General features: G+C 40.7%; 2 protein-coding genes and 1 long non-coding RNA gene across 3 annotated transcripts in view; 2 read left to right on the forward strand and 1 right to left on the reverse strand.

Annotated features, from left to right (window-relative positions):
• The first annotated feature begins 1,110 nt into the window (after window positions 1-1,110).
• LOC308402753 (uncharacterized protein) lies at window positions 1,111-5,745 on the forward strand. The gene is made up of 13 exons (XM_080891844.1): window positions 1,111-1,307; window positions 1,663-1,700; window positions 2,007-2,091; window positions 2,191-2,281; window positions 2,420-2,508; window positions 2,589-2,716; window positions 2,811-2,862; window positions 3,660-3,757; window positions 3,859-3,995; window positions 4,079-4,144; window positions 4,332-4,378; window positions 4,544-4,692; window positions 5,411-5,745. Exons 2-13 carry the CDS (start codon window positions 1,676-1,678, stop codon window positions 5,731-5,733), a joined length of 1,290 nt encoding a protein of 429 aa, XP_080747970.1. The 5' UTR covers window positions 1,111-1,307; window positions 1,663-1,675; the 3' UTR covers window positions 5,734-5,745.
• Window position 5,746: 1 nt separating this feature from the next.
• On the reverse strand, window positions 5,747-7,487 carry LOC308402754. The gene is made up of 3 exons (XR_013972804.1): window positions 7,393-7,487; window positions 6,922-7,029; window positions 5,747-6,356 (listed from the first exon to the last, which is right to left on the reverse strand). It is a non-coding gene; the product is annotated as an uncharacterized lncRNA (long non-coding RNA).
• Window positions 7,488-8,229: 742 nt separating this feature from the next.
• rims4 (regulating synaptic membrane exocytosis 4) overlaps window positions 8,230-21,240 on the forward strand; it is a 71,332-nt gene continuing 58,321 nt past the window's right edge. The window contains exons 1-3 of the mRNA XM_080890366.1: window positions 8,230-10,406; window positions 18,184-18,248; window positions 18,320-18,472. The gene's annotated coding sequence lies outside the window, so the exon portion shown is untranslated. The remainder of the gene's footprint in view (window positions 10,407-18,183; window positions 18,249-18,319; window positions 18,473-21,240) is intronic.

Raw genomic sequence — 21,240 nt, forward strand, 5'->3', positions numbered from 1 at the left:
CAGGGAGAATTTGCCAGCGAGAGTTAACTTTCTCATTTTAAAGATGTCCACAGCCTGTGTAATACACCACAGTTTTGTCATCCTGAAGACTGTTGATGGCATCTGGGTGGGATTTCTTGTTCATTTTCTGATTTGTTGATTCTTGTACTCACTTTCTACTTTAACTTTTACTTGGTGGTTATATTTAGGCACTAATAATAACAAAGACGTTGGTTTAGGGTAAAATATAGTGCTTCACAACAATTACCCTGCATGGTGAAAAATGACAAGTTGTGAGACAGACCTCACTATGGCATAACCCTTCAAGTCAAGCTCCACTGCCAAAGGACATGTTGTGCATAAATGATGCACAGAAGTGGCTTTCATGAAACAGCATTAATTGACACCTGGAGAATGACTACAGGCTAGTGCTAGAGGAAAACTCATCAACTTGGAACCTACAAATATCTAAATTTTCCAAATGTTGCTAGTAGATGTTAATTTATTCAACAGAATGAATGAGCAATTCAGGTTGTCACTAGAGGAAAGTCATTGTAAACCTGAGGGGAAAATTTAAGCAGGCATCAAATCTAACAGCTAGCCTGGACCAATGTACGGTGTACATTTTAGGACATCGTCAGGTATCAGACAAAAAATTGTCAGGTGTCAGTTGTCAAAAAAAAAAAAAGTCAGGTATCAGAAAAAAAATTGTCAGGTGTCAGTTGTCAAAAAAAAAATTGTCAGGTATCAGAAAAAAATTTGTCAGGTGTCAGAAAAAAAATTGTCAGGTGTCAGTTGTCAAAAAAAAAAAAAGTCAGGTATCAGAAAAAAAATTGTCAGGTGTCAGAAAAAAAAATTGTCAGGTGTCAGAAAAAAAAAATTGTCAGGTGTCAGTTGTCAAAAAAAAAAAAAAGTCAGGTATCAGAAAAAAAATTGTCAGGTGTCAGAAAAAAAAAATGTCAGGTATCAGAAAAAAGTCAGGTATCAGAAAAAAAATTGTCAGGTGTCAGAAAAAAAAATGTCAGGTATCAGAAAAAAAATTGTCAGGTGTCAGACAAAAAAGTTGTCAGGTGTCAGAAAAAAAATTGTCAGGTGTCAGAAAAAAAAATTGTCAGGTGTCAGACAAAAAAGTTGTCAGTTGTCAAAAAAAAAATTGTCAGGTATCAGAACACAAGGTACCAGAGAGAAAATCTTCCTGCAGGTGGCGCTGTTGTCATGTCCCACCCGAATTGATTTCCAAATATGTCATCAACGTGTGACCGTGGGAGAGCGTAAGGTCATTGACCTCACCGGAGTTTTACCGTGGTTCAGGCTCCTAACGACACAAGGTAAGTTTAACTTTTTCTCCCTTTTGTTCATATTTTTGCCACAGTTGTGTTATATTAAGTTGCAGTTATGTTGTGAAAGTTACATATCAGAGACGGAAAGCCAGTTTTGTACGAAACCAAATCAGTACTATTTTTGTCTGGCTAATTCATTCTAGCTAGCGACAGTGGTGAAACGTGATTCAAATTTAAACTGTTCAGTAATTGTTTTGTATACATTTCAGCAAATGGACAAGCTGAAAGCTCACGAGCAGCCTGCATCCTTTCTGTCGCTCTTTTTCTTTATTTCTCTTTTCTATATTGCTACTGTCGGGATATTTTTTGATCCCGATATGTTTTTTTCTGTTGTTGTTTTTAGACTTTGCTGCAATATGTCATCTGACGATGATGAAAGGAGTATCCGACTCTGGCTGGTTCCCATGACTGTACCAAAAATACTTTTTTTTTTTTTTTTTTATTAAAAAAAGAGCATTAAAAATAAATGACTAAAGTACAACTTATTTATTAACTACTGTTCACCTCTTTCATATCAAAGAAGTGTATTTTTTGCTACACATGTTTTATTTGTGGGCACTGAATAGACGATGCTTTTAGTGTAATTGCCACATAAAAAGATTTAGTACTTTACTGGTTAATTACTTATGTTCAGTGTAAGAGGTGGGTGATCAATTAGACTGTTGTTGTTACACTTAACCTTTCAAGATATGATGATAATAACATTGTTCAACAAAGGCTTAAAACAAAAGGAAATCAGCTGTGCACTGAATTCATATGGGCATAAAATAAGGTAAGTCTGCATTTCAACAGTTTCCGTGACAACTCTCTAAAATGACAAAACATGCAGTTTGCATTTAATATAATGTAAGTCTGTGTTGTCTTTTAACAGTGAGAGGCATCTGAGACGAGTTTTAAAACTTCTAGGGTTGAAGCGAAGATGCCCCCAACGACCTTTTACTGAAATCCACAAAGCTGTGGAGGTAAGCGTTAAAACATCAGTGCAAAAAATATATATTTTCCTGAAGTCTGTGTCATGAGCTATTGTAGAAACAATAAATGTTATTTTCTGTAGTGATTTAAAAAAAAAACATTCAATTGTCTGTTTGTTTGTTTTTTAGAGTGAGATGAAACAGTGGTCTCCTGAACAAGGAATCAGGGCAATGGTAAAGCGGGTAAGGGATGTCAGAGGAGTGCGGCCTTGTTACAGGTTGGTTAAATAGTGTGTATATGATCAAGTGTTCTCTTGTTTTACTGTTGAGCTCAGAGTAAAATCTATTGTTACTGTAGAGACGATGTTGCGAATATAATGAGGTATATGGATGCAAGTGGTCTTCAGAGGAGATCTCCTGGAAAGAAGAAAATTCCCTGTCGGAATTACATCAGCCGTGGTCCAAATGACACACGGCACATTGATGGTATTTATTTTATCTTTTCAATTAACCTTCCAAACATGTTTTGATGGTACTTCTGTTGAAACAAATTGTAATTATTATTTGTTGTTTCATATAGGCAATGATAAACTGAAGTTCTTTGGAATGTGGATACATTTGGGGATTGATGGGTAGGTTTGAATATGGCATTCGCTACTTAATTTATTATATTCAGTGATAGTACAAAGTTGCTTCAAGATAAGGATGTGCGGTAAACTGAGGTGTTATCTCTCCTGAGTAGTCTAGGGCAGGGATGGGCAAGTCCAGGCCTCGAGGGCCGGTGTCCTGCAGGTTTTAGATGTGTCCTTGATCCACAGCTGATTCAAATGGCTAAATTACCCTCACAACATGTTTTGTAGTTCTCCAGAGGCCTGGTAATGAACTAATCATTTTATTCAAGTGTGTTTACCCACGGTGATATCTAAAACATGCAGGACACTGGCCCTCGAGGTCTGGATTTGGCCAAGGATTCAAGATGGCGGTTTTTAAAAGGCTTATTTCCTGCTAGTCTTAAAGTTCCATTTCAGACTGGCAGTTAATTTCAGGGAGGGCCAAGACCAACACAACAAACAAAACATCCCTGATATAAAGTAAACAGAATTTAACTCCAAAGAAAATAAAATGTACAATTTACGATAACCTACCTAACCAACACATAAACAGGAGAATACAAGGGATTACAAAACAAAAGGCAGCTCTCCCCTCGCGTCAGTCTGAACACAGTCAAGAGTCACATTCAATTCCAAAGGCATGTAAGCCTACACAACTATGGCAGTCAAAATGGCCGGAGGAACCAGAAACAACGCCTAGACATAATACAATGGAAAACCAGCATACTCTTGGGGAATGTAACAAAAACCAAACATAGTGCCAAAACATGATTAAATCATATGTACAAGTGGCCACTTTTCTGTTTCTTTCTTTTCAGATTTTCCAGGAAGGTTCTATGGCTAAAGGTGGGCACATCCAACCGCAACCAAAACTTTGTGGCCAGATACTTCTTTGAGGCTGTTCAAGAACAGGGTGGTATGCAATATACTAAAAAATGGGGGGTTAAAAAAGATTACATTTTGTTAATAAATTTATTTTTTCATCATTCACTAATTATCTTCAGTTTGTGTCTTTAGGCTGTCCTCAAATGATTCGGGGGGACAGAGGAAAGGAGAACCTTGTTGTGGGTCAAATGCAGATGGCATTTCACATGCGAGATCTTGGGAATCAGGCATGGAGGTGCTTCAGAATGGGGACATCAGTGCACAACCAGGTATGTCTTTAAGCTGGTAAATGACTATTTCTAAAGTAACAACCTGACAACAAAACTGATAATGTCATGTTTCTGTTGTTTAGAGAGCTGAATGTTTCAACAGTATTTTAAAGCGGACATGGATTAAGAAATGGCTGACAACATTTGAGGTAAAGCAAATCTTTCACCTGTAAAACCTATTAACAAAGAGTAGCCATCCAAATTTCGTTAAACATACGATGGATTAGTTTATCTGAAAACACAAGGCCAGAATCTGTGTTTATGTACATCTGTACCTTTTCACTAATGAAATTCTCACCTTCACAACTTATGTCTTTTTCAAAACAACATGCGTAGGCCATGATGGAGTCTGGGATCCTTGAACTGGACAATCCTGTGCACATGTAAGTCAATATTTTTAGACATGAAAAATAATCAAGCAGCAGTATGAAAGTATGTGGTCTAGGAATGCCTTTGTTTTTTGAGTACTGATTAAAATTTAGCTTTTACTTATTCTACCTCAAAGAAGCAGATGAACATATTAATTTTTTAATTCTCCTTTTTCATAGCAACTGCTTGCAGTACTCACACTTGCCACTGCTTCAAAGAGACTTAAAAACGGAGCAAACAGTTTGGAACACCCATGACATCCGCAAGCAACGCAATGCACCTGGTCCATTTGGGAAACCCGACCTTCTGTTTACCTCACCACCTCCTGGTATGTCATTTGAAAGCCTGTGGGGTTTTATTTTTTTGTTTGTTTTTTAACTTTCATTAGTTTACTTTTACTTTGATATAGCACTCTTCACAGGATAAAAACCACAAAGTGGCTTCACAATAATATAAAACAGATAAACATAAAACAGCACAATCGAACATACAGAATAAATGCAATCAAGGAAACGTAATGATGGAGGCAGAGCATTCCATGACCTGGGAGCCACCGCTTTGGAAGATCTCTTGCCTCTGGTCTTCTGGTGGGACTACTAACAGCCATTGATTAGATGATCACAGGCTGGGAGAGGGAGCGTGGGGTTCTATAAGATCAGAAATTAAGGCAGGAGCTTCACGATTCGGAGCATTGAAAGTCATTACTAAAATTTTTAAATGAATTTTCTAAAATATACTGGAAGCCAGTGTAATGAGCGTAAAACTGTTATAATGTGCTTTCTCTTTTGTGTCTTCCGAAGAAGCCTACTTGTAGTACAATAAGAGATTTCTGAATTTCTACTGTCAATACTAAAATGGCTTCATATTGACACCTTTAACTAAAAATTTATCTAAATGTTTGAGTGATATTTCCATCTTTAAGTTTCTGTAATAACATCTGTAAACACTGACTGCTTCTTATACAGGTTCTAGAACAGCTTTGTCATTATTCATTTATTTTTAACATTCAAAGTGAACATCTTTTCAATATTGTCTTTCATTCGCAGGATATGGCAATGTGCTGCACATTGTTGACCCAGACCTTTTAGACTATGCCAAGCAATTAATCTGTGAGAGGGAAGAGCCTTCACTGGTAGCAAACCAGGAATTCAGAGACATGTGCCAGAACATTTTAGAAAACAGCCAGTTTCCCTGCACACCTGATGGTTGCCTTGCTGCATACCTCATGCTAGTCCAAGAGCTCACAACTGCCATGAACAGAAATGCAGTTCCTACACTTTCTACGTTTGCCGAGGCAAATGACATATACATCTTTCTGAAGAGAGAGAGGATGGAAGGTGCACCAGTAAACATTTCCAATGACCAATAAAATCATACAACAGTGTTTGTTAACATTTATTTATCCTTGTTTAAAATCAACAGGTAATTTGAAAACTGTCTGACCAACAAAATGTACAATAAAATGTTGAAATACAATTGACAAGGTGCCATCTTTCATAATGATTCAGTGTTTCATTTACCACAACTTTTGTTAACAATAATGTAGAACATAATTCACATTGAAAGACTTTTGAACTGCAGACTGTAGCAACATTACCACTTGTAGCCATATCGGCTCGTAAGATCAAGGCCTGACTTGAGAAACTTAACAACATCAGATGCGGAAGGCCTTGAGTCTGGGTCATAGCTCACCAAACCACCAAGAAAACTGTTTTTGTCACTGAGATGTGATAGGGCACGTGGTGGGGTTTTGGTGGCCATTAGTGCAGCCAGTTCTCTTTGTTTTTTAACCATCCACGGAGCGGAACCTGTCAGGATCTCCAGATATGTGGCTCCGAGGGACCACATGTCTGTCTGGAACGAGGCCTCTTCAAACATCAGTATGCATTCAGGGGCCTTGTAAAGATATGTGCCACCAGCTGGACCAGTAGTGTCTCTTATGTTTGCCATGCCCCAGTCTGTCAGGACTGCCTTCTTAGAAGGGTGGTGAACCTATAAGGTATACATATGAGAACTTACCAGGTTGTCTAAAATTTCACAAATGTTATCAAAAATGTCATTCCAAAGACCACAGCTCATAATTGGGGAAAAAAAAAACCCCTCAAAGCTTTTAGCACCCAGATCACCCAATCACTGCAGATTTATTCTGAGATTGTTTATTATACCCAACATTAAAATTAACAGATTGGTTAATGATCCAACCCGGTTTTATAGTCCTGTGCATTTTTTAATCCCCATTCCACTTAAGCAAGTGGTACAGACTAATAAAATAATAGAAACTTTCAGTTTGTAAAGCCTAAACTTACAACATGTTTGGGAATTTTGTAGGTGTGCAAGAACCAACATATTAAAGAAAAATTGGACTATTAAAGAAACAATGTAAGGCTTCTTACTTTAAAAAAAAAAATCCTTTATATGAATATGCCAGAAAAGTTTCTCATTGTTCAAATGTAGTGTTTAATAGACTGAAGAGAATAAAGTTAAATGAATAATATACTATTTTTATTTTGATCTTCAAAAACAAAGTGGAGAAAAAGAAAAATACAATATGGCTTACCATGACATTTGCTGGCTTTATATCCTGGTGAATGATTCTCTGTGCATGGATGTACTCTACTGCCATGGATAAGTCCAGTGATATGAAACCGGCATCATCCCCTTCAAGCTATCAAGACAATATATAATATTAATAAAACAATGCATAGCCAGGTGTGACAATCTAACATGTCTACCACTGGAAATGTATTACTTCAAATAGGATTAGTATTCAAATGCAACTGCTCGTAAGCTTTCAGCTTGTCCATTTGCTGAAATGTATACAAAACAATTACTGAACAGTTTAAATTTGAATCACGTTTCACCACTGTCGCTAGCTAGAATGAATTAGCCAGACAAAAATAGTACTGATTTGGTTTCGTACAAAACTGGCTTTCCGTCTCTGATATGTAACTTTCACAACATAACTGCAACTTAATATAACACAACTGTGGCAAAAATATGAACAAAGGGGAGAAAAAGTTAAACTTACCTTGTGTCGTTAGGAGCCTGAACCACGGTAAAACTCCGGTGAGGTCAATGACCTTACGCTCTCCCACGGTCACACGTTGATGACGTATTTGGAAATCAATTCGGGTGGGACATGACAACAGCGCCACCTGCAGGAAGATTTTCTCTCTGGTACCTTGTGTTCTGACACCTGACAATTTTTTTTCTGACACCTGACAACTTTTTTTCTGACACCTGACAACTTTTTTTCTGACACCTGACAATTTTTTTTCTGACACCTGACAACTTTTTTTCTGACACCTGACAATTTTTTTTCTGATACCTGACATTTTTTTTTTTTGACAACTGACACCTGACAATTTTTTGTCTGATACCTGACGATGTCCTAAAATGTACACCGTAGTACGAATGGATCAACTCAGCTCCTAAGAATTTTCATCTGCAACAATTTTTGCTGTATATCGCACACATAAAAGCATTTGACCCCTTCCTGGTTTCCCAGGGTTTTTTTTTCTTTTACAATTACATCTAAATGTTTCAGATCATCAAACAAATTTTAATAGTAGTAAGGTAACCCAAGTAAAAACAAATTTAGTTCTAAAACTGTGATTTCATTTATTAAGGGAACAAGCTATTCAAACCTACTTTATAGAGGCCCTGAGTGGTCACCATAATACCAGCAAATAGAAAAAACACTGAGAAAGTGCTGAAGTTGAATACAATGCAAAGAATGTTGAAAAAAACCCCAAAACATGTTAAAGGGAACCCCGACTATTATGACAAGTTACTCTAAATATGTTACAAATTATCTCCACTAGGCCTATCTCCGCCCACCACCACTTCCCCTGCCAGTGGCGGACTCCCTCAGGTGTCGGTGCGTTGGTGGTTCTTTGTGTCTGGGGGTGCGTCCAGGTACACACCGGCTCACTCCTTGGCGGCTGCTTATCGGGGCCTGGAGCCTAGGGCTCGCTTGGGCCCCTTCGGAGGTTGGGTGCCCCCGGCCTCTCGGCCTGGGGCTCGCTCACTCAGGCACAGCTGGGGGCCGGCGGAGCTCATGGGCGCGTCACTGCAACTCCCCCTGGCTTCTGCTCCGCGGCTGCTGAGTGAGCCCTCATCGGGGACTCTCCTCAGCTCTTACTGGAACAGTGGCGCGGCTGCCCCTCTGTTGGTCTTCCATGGTCTCTTGTGTTCTGGGGGCCTCTGGATGTCTGGAGTTTTGATCTCCTCCATACCCGCTTCACACCCCGGAGGACGGGGCTGTGGCCCCCACACACTCCCTAGCAGATCATTACATGGAGAAACCTTTGGAATGCAAGCGCGCGGATCCACACAGGTATGCACACGGGTGTTCACTGCTCGTAGACCCAAATTACACCTTTCTTGGCTGCTACTTCGAAGCACATCTGTCCTGCGTGCTGCACAACAACATTGAATATTTAGTATTTACTGCTGTTTACACTTAGCTAGATTAATGCGATGGTGTTGTGTTTAGTATGTTGCTTTGTTTTTTTTTCTGCTTGTTTTCTATTCTTCTCTCAACAGGTGATCCAGGAGATTTTTATTTTTTTTCTCCCCCCCTTTCTCACTGTCCCTCTCCCCTTCTGTTTTTCCTTTCCTTCCTCTTTCTTTCTCCCTTTCCTATCCCTCACTCATGTCTGTAACATCTGAAAATAAAATATAATAAATAATAAAAACAAAGATCGACCAAATGGACCAATACGGCAATGCCACGATGATCCATTTGGCAAAGTAAATCCATTGGGTATCCTTGTTGGTCTTCAGACAACAATTCTGATGGCTAAAGAACCAAATGGGACAGGCAAAAAAACAAAAACAAAAAAAAACAACAAAAAAACAAATTATCTCCACTAAAAACATACTTTAGAATAACTAAAATTTTTTGTTATTTATTAAATCTTTGTTGTTTAAAACTATTTTGGATCCGTCGGAGCAGCCATGTTTTTTCGCACACAATGCATTCTGGGACGATGACGTGTATTGGTTGTCGGTAGTATAGGTGCTTTCGTTCAGCTAACCTGTGTTGTTTTTTAAAGTGTAGCAAGCGTATTAATTAACTTGCCTATTAGTGACCTGGTTACGAATTGGTAGACCAGCACTATCCGTCTTTGAGTCTGATGTTATTAGCCATGTCTGGGCCCAAACTCTGCTGCAAAAGTCAAATGATCACTGCAGCATTACTCAGAGTTTAAAAACTGACTAAATTTGTTCATCTGTAATAAAATGATCAGTGTGGCTGCTCTGCCAGGTGTAACAATTAAGTTTAACATCCAGGCATCCATGAAAATGGAATTTATGACATTTAACTGAGTTAGAAGTTAGCAGGGATTTACCTCGCTAGCTTCAATCTATCAATTTATCAAATGAAAATGTACAGCTCTGCTATCACTTCCAACATAAATGACGACAGGAATGTAAACAGCAGTGACGTTTGTAGGGTTACTGAAGTTGGGCTAGCTGGTATGTAATGAAGTGCTACGTGATCGCTAGTGTGACAAGCCATGTTAGCATAACATAAACAGTAAAGCTGGAGGACGAATGCTAACGTAGGGAGGACTTTTTTCCACTTGATAAAAGTTAATATGAGGGTTTCCAATGGTTAGGGGCAAATGCAATCGCATGGTAGGATCCTGTAAACCAGCGGTCTCCAACCTTTTTTGCGCCACGGACCGGTTTATGCCCGACAATATTTTCATGGACCGGCCTTTAAGGTGTCGCGGATAAATACAACAAAATAAAACTAGTACCGGTACCGAAAAAAAGAAAATTTATTCATAACACACGTGAAAAGACCCAGGAAAACCGAGTAAACGATAAAAACGATAACAAAATAACGCTGAAAACCGATAAAACCCCTGAAAACTATACATTTCACACCTGAGCCTCAACTCTCGCGGCCCGGTACCAAACGACTCACGGACCGGTACCAGTCCGAGGCCCGGGGGCTGGGGCCCAATGCTGTAAACGGACCAAGCGTCAGTCAGGAGAACCACCGAGATAATCCATCCACAATACAAGGTTAGTCATTAATATACTGCTGCTGCATGGGCTGGGCTAGTTACATCGTAAGGGTTTAAAAACTGAGCTTTAAACTGATTAGCGGTAATAAAAACCGTGAGAAGCTGACAGTGATCACTGACTGTTTTTAGGGGATTGTTGACATTAAATCGAACAAGATACAAAGCATTGAAACATGTTAAAAACACAACAGTCTTATTAAATGCAGATTACTTTGGCAGCCATTTTAAGCCTCATGGAGGCTAACAAGGGCTGCTCAGAGAACATCTGGATTAAGACATACGGCTTCAAAAACTTTTGGTGCTTTACATATTGGTATCAATGCGGCTACTGCCTAAACTTTCAAGAAAGTTCAGGTCCTGTTAAAACTAACACCAGCATTTCATAAAAAGAACATCATACCAGCAGTCAAACATGGTGGTGGTAGTGGGATGGTCTGGGGCTGCTTTACGGTTTCAGCACACTGAATGACTTGCTGTAATTGGTGGAACCAGGAATTCTGCCCTCTACCAGAAAATCCCGAAGGAGAATGTCCGGCCATCAGTTTGTGTCCTGAAGCTCAAGTGCACTTTGATCATGCAGCAGGAAATTACCCAAAACACAAAAAAATCAAAACTTCCAGTGGTTAGGTCAAAGTTCAGACTCAAATTAGATTGTGATGGTTTAGAATTGCTTTAAAATAAAGTTCATCCATGCTTGAAAACCCTCAAATATGGCTGAATTAATAACAATCTGCAAAGAGTGGGCCAAAATTCCTCCACATCAATCTGAAATACCCATTGCCAGTTATCACAAACACCTTGATTGCAGTTCTTATTGCTGAGGGTGCCACAAGCAGTTATTAGGTTTGTAGGGCAATTACTTTTTTACAGCCAAGTAGGGTTTAGATATATCTGGGGGAGGGGGGTGTGTGTGTTCATAATCAATAAAATCATCATTTAAAACAGGATTACTTATTTACTCTGATTTTCTTTGTCTGATATTAAAATTACGCTAACGGCCTTAAAAGTTGAAATCTGACAAATATGTAAAAACTAAGTAATCAGGAAGGTGGCAGATGATTTTTCAAGGCACTGTGTGTGCTGAGCCAAAGTGGTAAATTTGCCTGGATAATGATGGGATGCTGCCCCAAGTGAACAGTCAATTACCAGTAGCTACAACATAATCTCCATCATCCATTAAAAACTCTAATTTCTCTTCCTTCCCTTGAACTAAATCAATACAGTAATCACACGCTTCTGAACAATCCCCACCCTTTGCCTTTCCCATTACCCACAACGGCCTCCCCGCCCGGACTGATTAACAATTGATTTGCCATCCTGCTGTTGCTAACTCCTGCGTCAATCTCCGGTTTCACAGGGAGGTACATCACACCCAGGAGGGGCCATTTTGTTTGGACTCATAGCCAAATTACCCATCTCATGTTTTTGTGAGATTGAACACATCACTTTTATTGTGATGAGGGATAAGATGGAATGAGGAAGACAAGAGTCACAAAGATATTAGTGGAAGAAAAGGTAAGAATATGTAGGTGGGAGAGAGGAAGGGGAAAGGAAAAAAGGAGAGGAAGAAGGAGAGATTAAAAACAGGAAATGTAAAGGTTAGAGACGAGGGATGAGAAATAAAGATACAGCCATGTGGGAAGGAATGCCTTATCCTCAAAGACAAATCAGTGTCACCTCTATTTTTGCACACCCACTGGGACACACACACACACGCGACAAACAGCTGCACACATCACATGCTGGTACAAAGCTGCTCAGCTCCCATGGTTCAATGCTCCATCAAAGATGCAGTGATAACACAATTTACAGATTCTCCATAACTCAGTCATATTCTCTCATTTTCTCTCTGGTTTATCATTGTCTCTGTGTGTGTGTGTAGAATAGAGGGGGTCAGATTGATCCAAATATCAATAGTATTGATACCAGTGCCAGCATTGATATTAATAATAAATTCAGTATGTAGCCCACTGAATTGTGTTAATTTTATTTATTTATTGTTTTAATGGAAAAAAAACCCTCAAACATGCACTATGAAAACTGTCTGTGATGACAGTCGCATCGATTTTATTTGTTTGTTAACTGTAAATCTCTAACAATAGCCTACAAAACATTTAAACAGCAGAAGCTGACCCAAAGTGATTTAGAGACAGGCACATTTACATTCTAGGTCCCCAAAACACACTGTTTCGAAATACAGTAAAAACTTAAAAAGTCACAGTTTAGTGGTCATTAAAATATGTTCAGAATTTACAAATTGATGATTGTTAATCTCATAAATCATGACACACTGCTTTCCACTACATAAGCTGCCTTTAAAGGATAAAAGTATCAGTATCGACAATACTGGCAATACTGTATTTAATTATCGACTTGATGAATTTGCAGTTGTGGACACAAAAGTTATTTTAAATCTATTGAGCGATGTTGTGGGAACAATTAGTTTATTAAATAAAAATTGTAGGAGCAGTTTATTATCTTGTACACGCAGGTTATTTTTTTATTCATCATATAAAAGAATGAGATTCTAGCTGCTCTTACACAACGGTACTGGATTAACATCAGCAGGAATAAGTTCTACTCCAAACAATACAAGAGATGAATTTCATTATTAGAGTTGGCAAAGACAAATTTACCATATTTGGAGGATGGAGTGCTAAATGATCAGATAACACTAGCATGGTTAGCGATCTGCACCCATAAACTGAATGGGTGCAATGCTTACAAAATAGCAGAACTTTACTTCACAAAGAAAATCAATTTAAAGAGTTGACTCCAATAAGCAGAGGTGAAGGCTTGCAGATGCTGATTGGCTCCAGCAGCCTGTCTATCAAAGTGTCCATACCCTAAATTACACTCTTTTGACCTACTAAAGGGGGAAACTCTATAAAGAGTTTTGCACCAGTTTGTAAAGATGCTATTTTAAATTATAATGTTAGTTATTTTAACAGATGAGTCGATGGGGACTGACTTTCTTTTGGAAACAGCTTCAAGGAAAAAGAAAAAACGTGCATGGAATAGATGGAGAATACGGTGGACAGAGAGAGGACTGTTAGAGTTAAGTTCTCAATTCTCATCTCACAAAGAGTGTGTTTTCAAAGGAGTAATTTGGTTTAAAATTATTTATTTGCATTTATGCTCTTGCTTATTTATTAAAAGTGGACATTTAGTAAAAGGTGAAGAGGATCATAATCAACATACAGATTACTGATCAACATAATACTGATTATGTTGATGATTATCCAAAACCTTTCATGCTAACAAAATAAATACACCAGAATAAGTGTTTCAGCCTATTGTTTTTAACGTCATGAGGAAATACTGAAAAATCCTGAGATTAAAATAAATGCCTGTAAAACTGAAGCCTGGGCTTTCTGATGTAATGGAGGACAGTAGTGTGGTTTTACTTTCTGAGCATGTAGATGTATTTGCCCCCCTTTGAGCTTACAATAACAAAGGTACGCACACATGAACAGAGTACTACCTGGTGATCCATCATGACACGGTTATGTAACATCTTTATCTCTCTTCCCTTTGCCTGCGCATGAACACACACACACACACACACACACACACACACACACACACACACACACACACACACACACACACACACACACACACACACACACACACAGACAAGCATGGTGTGACAGGAAGAGAAGGATAAACACAGCCTTCTGCGGATCTTTGTCTCACACTCGTGAATTCTCATTATCACAGACACACACAAAGACACACACGCTCACGGCAGCAGCTCAGTGGAGGTCTTTACCGCTCACTGCGAGGCCTTCTGTCTCTTCGTGGATGAACCCCAGGGACACAGCAAGACCGACAGACTGACGTCAGTGCATGTGTGTGTGTGTGTGTGTGTGTGTCACCCAGATTCTCATAGCTCACATGTTGTTCTTTTAATCCATAAACTTTAAAAGAAGGGGCACAGTCAAAGTCCATTCCTGTCCATACAGGTAAAGTCTCCACTACGGTATGCCCTAGGTCTAACTACTGGACCTGAAGGTGACTGTGTGTCTTTTTGTAGGCCAACAAGATATGTATGTTGCAAAGCAGTAATACCCATTTGCAGTATTTGCACTTTCTTCTAGATTGTAAGATGTGTTAACAGGTCAAACATTATGTGTTTTCACAAAAGCAAAAATAAAATAGTTAAAAAACAATTTATATTTATAATGCTTTTACACAAAATTCTCAATTTTTCAGATGCAAAATTGTTTGTTAATGTATAAACACACTAAATGTGTTTTTGCAAAAAAAAACAAACAAAAAATTGTCCTCAAAAAATGCACTGCGGAAGAATGTAGTGATGATTGCTGTTGATGATGTTTTTGAATAAGACAAAAGAGTTGAAGTTGTCTTGCGACCAATTTCGAAGATATTTAGTGAGTTTTGGCAGAGTTGGGAACACATTTGAGGAGGCAGAGACGGTCTCAGTCGCACAGGCCTAGGAACCAGAATTTACCCGGTGACTGGCTGGTTGCAGAAAAGACGTATATTTTCCAGCCGGTTGGCAAGTGGTTGCTACAGGTTGCTGGCTGTCATTAGGTGTAATTGATGACAAAGAGGTTGATGGTCCAAAAACCTCCTTGTGATTGCTTTGGTTGCTAGCAAATTTCTGCTGCTGTCCAAAGTGTGCATGGAAAGAAACCTAGAATCACTGGACTAAATGACTACAGACCCGTGGCTCTGACATCTGTGGTCATGAAGTCATTTGAGCGCCTAGTTCTCTCCCATCTCAGGACCCTCACGGCCCCCCTCCTGGACCCCCTGCAGTTTGCATATAGAGCCAACAGGTCTGTAGACGACGCCATCAACATGGCCCTACACTTCATCCTGCAGCATCTGGACTCCCCAGGAACCTACGCCAGGATCCTGTTTGTGGACTTCAGCTCTGCCTTCAACACCATCCTTCCAGACCATCTCCGAGGCAAGCTTTCCCAGATGAATGTGCCTGACCCCATCTGCCGGTGGATCACTGACTTCCTGACGGACAGGAAGCAGCATGTGAGGCTGGGAAAGAATGTCTCGGACTCCCGGACCATCAGCACCGGCTCCCCTCAGGGCTGTGTTCTTTCTCCTCTGCTCTTCTCCCTGTACACCAACTGCTGCACCTCCACCCACCAGTCTGTCAAGCTAATCAAGTTTGCAGATGACACCACCGTTATTGGACTCATCTCGGACGGGGATGAGTCTGCCTACAGGAGGGAGGTTGAACGTCTGGTGTCCTGGTGCAGCCACAACAACCTGGTGCTGAATGCCCAGAAGACAGTGGAGATTATTGTGGACTTCAGGAAGCACACAGCCCCACTCCCCCCCATCATCCTGACTGACACCCCCATCACCTCTGTGGACTCATTCCGCTTCCTGGGTACCACCATCACCCAGGACCTGAAGTGGGAGCCCACCATCACCTCCGTCATTAAGAAAGCCCAGCAGAGGATGTACTTCCTGAGGCAGCTGAAGAAATTCAACCTGCCAACACAGACGATGATGCAGTTCTACACTGCAATCATCGAGTCCATCCTCACCTCCTCCATCACCGTGTGGTACGCTGGAGCCACTATCAGGGACAAACAGAGACTGCAGCGTGTTGTGCGCTCTGCTGAGAAGGTGATTGGCTGCAGACTCCCATCTTTGCAGGACCTGTACACCTCCAGGACATTGCGGCGTGCAGCTCGGATCTCAGCTGACCCTTCTCACCCTGGACACAGTCTGTTTGACCTGCTCCCCTCAGGCAGGAGGCTCCGGTCCATTCGCACCAGAACCTCTCGCCATAAGAACAGTTTCTTCCCCTCTGCTGTTGGACACATGAACAACAACCTTATGACTGTTCCCGCCACTAACACATGACCCTACGCTGTGTTCACTGCATCATTCCATGATTGGCACTGATCACCATCTGCACTCATGTATATATCTTTCAACGTAGCACTCTTAATTCTTATTCTCATGTATATATCTCATGTATATCTCATGCACATATCTTTCTACGTAGCACTTTTAATTCTTATCCCTACTTTTATTTTTTCATGTCTATTTAAGTGCTATTTATGACACTATGTTTGCACTGAAGCACCGCAGCAATTTCCTAATGTTGTAAACCTGCTCAACATTTGGCAATAAACCCCTTTCTGATTCTGATTCTGATTCTGATTCGGAAGGTGCAACCCGTCTACAAATACTTGCCATTTACTCTCCAAGCTTTTTTTAAATTTGGAAAAATCTCACTCAAAGTGGAAATGGAGCCTGTTTCCCTTTAAATTCTAAGCATTCCCATACCAGTGCAATCAACACATTTTCAAAAGGCTTGACTTTTACTATTGCTCTGTGAGTTGGTCATGAATTCTTACATACAAACTACTGGTGACCAGTGCAATTGTAAAGAGGTTTTCAGTGCAGCACTGTACCTCTTTGTGACCAATTTCTTGCTAGTGACGAGCAACAACCATTCGCCAACTGAACATGGACTATAGTAGTTGGTTACCAGGGGGTTATTGGCTGGTCTCTAGGAATTAATGGGTCTTTAGCAATCGATTCAACAGCAACAGCCAAAACCCATTAGCAACCAGCCAGGGATTACATATTTTTCTTTTGCGTTTATTGGTTGCCAGATGACTGCTGACAGGCCTGCGTGACTGATGCCTTAAATCAGGGTGGACCGAGAAAAAACCCCAATCTGGCCCACTGGACAGCTTTAAAAAATGGGAAGGAGGATGTAGATTTTTGACTTTTAATTGTATTTTCATACGTTTTACAGTTTTTCCTACTGTTTAAGACCTCCACCATTGCTTTTAGTGCTATGATCCTAGGGTGGACTAATCTCAATTTCCCAGTCAGATAAGCCCTTTGTGCTTCAAATCCAGTTTCAAAACAGTACAAAGGCAAAGACAAAAGCAATCAGTATTAGACTTCATAACTTAGGACTAGACAAACCAATCGTTGACTTCACTTGTATGCCACCCATGAACACGGGAAAAAGCTGCGATTCTCTTAAGATGGGCATTTGTGCCCTTTAAAACTAGAAGTAGTTGTATTTGTGTCCTTGAACATGGATCAATAGATTAAATTTCAAGAATGTTTTCTGAACTGCCACGAGGCATTCTCGTTCCCACTGACCAGATGCCTTTTGAGAACCATTTCACAGGTTCTCAAAAGGCAGGTTTGAGAACCAAATTTACAAAGCTTTAAATTAAAGTAAAACTGGAGAATTTCCATGGGGACAAAAAAAGAAAAAAACATCAGCGTTCGCATCTGTGACTCATCTGTGAATTTCTTGCAGCAGCTGCTCGTTTAACCACTGAAATTATTGGGTTCAACTCTGCAGCAAGTCCAAGTTTTGGAAGTTCCTGTTTTCATATGTTTGTTGCATGTCTCATGGTACAATTCTCCAAAGTACCACCCGCAAACGTCCTGTCCTGTTTAACTGTTAATTCCCGTAATGTAAAGAAGCATTCCTGATGATGATATTCCCAAGCTTAATCAGTAAAAGTTAGTCAGTAAAATGAGGGAAACTTGGTATAATCTTGCGTTTACATGTGGAGCAAGATACCTAAATGTGAATGTGTGACAGAGAAACGAACAAAATCATAAAAAGAATAGAAGGGTTTTAATCCTGGTTTGCATAACTTTTAAACATTTCAGTGTTAATATCCACTGAGAAAGTATTATTATGGAGCACTTTTAAAATAACCAATTAGAACAATAACAAGACCCTTCCTGTGATTTTTCATCTCTCGTCTCCTGTCTCTCTCTCCCTCCAGTTCCATCTTTTCCCATCAGCTTTTCTCTCATCTTGCAGCATGACATTATGAATATACGCCGATAGGTATTGTCATCATCTGCTCAATTTTTTGTTTAAAGATTTTCCCTTTTTCATTCAGTCTCTCTTCCTCTCAGGGTGGTCTTGTCATCTCACATCACTGTCAGCTGATCCTGACGTGGTTGCTGCAACTCGCAGTTGCCTTGGCAACGTCCTGGTTGGGTCGGGCATGCAGCCAAGCAGTGGGGATGGATGTGACCTTCATGCCCTAATAAGATCACATTGTCCAGGTCAAGGTTCAGTCAGGGTGGATTATGAAGTCTTTTCATTGGCCCGTGGTATCTTTAGTACTTTTGTATGTTCTTTCTTAACCAGAGTAGAAATTGAGAAATCTGACCAGTACTGGTGCCTATGGAAAAGAAATGAAAAATTCTAATGTTTATGTTGTATATATGTATCAAAGGTGGACAGAGAATATTTCTGACAGAAGGGAAGTGTGGATAAATTTATTAACAACAAACCAGGTTTTGGATTTTTTGCTCAGGACATGGTCTTTGACTGTGCGCTTCTCTAGTTCCAAGATATTAACACGTTTTTTTTTAAAATAATACATTTTACAATTTTATTATTTAACAAAAAATGGTTACATCCACACATACAATGGTAATTTTTAAAACTGGGATTTTCCAAGTTAGTTTTTGAAAATGATCTGAATCTATATGAAAATGCAAACAATGATCTCGTTCATTTGGACATTTGGGACTTAGAGAAGGCATTCGACCGTGTCCCTCGGGGTGTCCTGTGGGAGGTGTTGCGGGAATATGGGGTGTCTGGCCCATTGCATTCGATCCCTATACAACCGTTGCAAGAGCTTGGTTCGCATTGCTGCCAATAAGTCGGACTCGTTCCTGGTGGGTGATGGGCTCCGCCAGGGCTGCCCTTTGTCTCCGGTTCTGTTCATAATTTTTATGGACAGAATTTCTAGGCGCAGCCAAGTGGCAGAGGGCTTTCGCTTTGGTGGCCTCAGAATCTCATCTCTGATTTTTGCAGATGATGTGGTTCTGTTGGCTTCATCGGGTGAGGGCCTCCAGCTCGCACTGGAACGGTTCGCAGCCGAGTGTGAAGCAGCGGGAATGAGGATCAGCACCTCCAAATCTGAGGCCATGGTTCTCAGCCGGAAAAAAGGGTGGAGTGCCCACTCCGGGTCGGGGATGAGTTCCTGCCCCAAGTGGAGGAGTTCAAGTATCTCGGGGTCTTGTTTGCGAGTGATGGGAGAAGGGAGCCGGAGATCGACAGACGGATTGGGGCTGCAGCTGCAGTAATGCGGACGCTGCACCGGTCCGTCGTGGTGAAGAGGGAGCTGAGTGTAAAAGCGAAGCTCTCAATTTACCGGTCGATCTACGTCCCTACCCTCACCTATGGCCACGAGCTGTGGGTAGTGACCGAAAGAACGAGATCGCGGATACAAGCGGCAGAAATGAGCTTCCTCCGAAGGGTGGCTGGCCTCTCCCTTAGAGATAGGGTGAGAAGTTCGGCCATCCGGGAGGGGCTCAGAGTAGAGCAGCTGCTGCTCCACATCGAAAGGAGCCAGCTGAGGTGGTTCGGGCATCTGACAAGGATGCCCCCTGGGCGCCTCCTGGGTGAGGTGTTCCAGGCATGTCCCACCGGGAGGAGGCCCCGGGGCAGACCCAGGACACGCTGGAGAGATTATATCTCTCGGCTGGCCTGGGAACGCCTTGGTATTCCCCCGGATAAGCTGGAGGAGGTGGCTGGGGAGAGGGAGGTCTGGGCCTCTTTGCTTAGGCTGCTGCCCCCGCCCCGGACAAAGCGGAGGAAAATGGATGGATGGATGGATGATCTCGTTCACAAGAGCATGCCAAAGCAACAGATAGAGATGACGCCTTAAACCACCCTGAGTACTGAAACAGGCTAGAAATGCTCTGTATATGAATCAGTTCATGTACCATAACTGCCCATACCTTTGATGTTGTGAGACTAAATGCAGTTAAATCTTCACCCTGGCAGAAGTTAAATTTTAAAACTCAGTTTTCAGTGATCCAAAATGCTGTTTGTGTGTGGACGGAAGGCAAAAACTCATAGAAAAGCCAAAAATCCCCCAGAATAAAATATGTCTGGATGTAGCCTGATCTTTGATTATTTCATTATAGCAAAGTCCAGCTGAAATCAAATTGAGTCATTCTTTTTATAAATGTTTCTTTAACTTGGTCTTCTCAGATAATTTGATAAACTGTTTTAGACAAGATAGTGATATTTAAAAAAAACATAATAATACTAAGAATAGTAAAGCTATTTGCATGTATATACATCTTAACTCAAAGTGATACAAGTAAACACAGCTGATGATAGCTGCAAACAAATAGAAATGCAGAAAGGAAGGCAGAGGGTCTGACAGAGGAGCAGATGGAGGGAAAAGGCAGGGAGGCAGAGAGACAGGCACTGACATGAAAAAGGCGGGCACAGACGCTGAGGCAGGTACTCGTAGTAAAAGGTCAATGCTCCTGTGATAAGGCGTGCTTGGACAGCATGCTCACAGCGAGCTGCCGAGTGCTTGTCAACATGATACCAGTGCACTTCACTGGACACAATACACTCAGCAGAGCACACAAGGACAGAGACATCTTACAGTAAAGAGGCCTTTATAAAGTGAGAAGTGACTGATGAGAATGAAAACATGAATGAAGACCTGAAAAAATGCAGTGAAAAAAAAAGTTTAATACAGGGTTGGTGAGGTTGTTTATGATCACTTACCACAGTAATTTGACTCTCTATTTTTCTGGCATGTCTTGGCTAAATAAACAAAGTTAAATTTAAGTTAAAATAAACAAGTTGAATTTGGAGAGAGTTACAATGCAAAACTGCACATGCCAGCTTTTCCTAATGTGAAAATAAGTTCACACAAACTGACCAACAGTATTATGACATCAGCAGCTAAAAATCAAAGAGTGCCTCCCACTGGATCCCCTCAGAATCAGTAGATTGTGTCACACTGGGGCCCGGAGACCAGAGTGTGGACGCAGACTCATGAGCAGATTCAGTC

The sequence above is a fragment of the Rhamphochromis sp. 'chilingali' genome, assembly GCF_963969265.1.
Source record: "Rhamphochromis sp. 'chilingali' genome assembly, chromosome: 9".
In the NCBI taxonomy this organism is placed as follows: Eukaryota; Metazoa; Chordata; class Actinopteri; order Cichliformes; family Cichlidae; genus Rhamphochromis; species Rhamphochromis sp. 'chilingali'.

Bases quoted from the DNA above. Each gene is read 5' to 3' on its own strand.
- LOC308402753 (XM_080891844.1), top strand. From the start codon at position 1,676: ATGTCATCTGACGATGATGAAAGGA. The intron at 3,996-4,078 runs GTATGTCTTTAA...TCTGTTGTTTAG, and splicing joins GGACATCAGTGCACAACCAG to AGAGCTGAATGTTTCAACAG. The intron at 4,379-4,543 runs GTAAGTCAATAT...CCTTTTTCATAG, and splicing joins CTGGACAATCCTGTGCACAT to CAACTGCTTGCAGTACTCAC.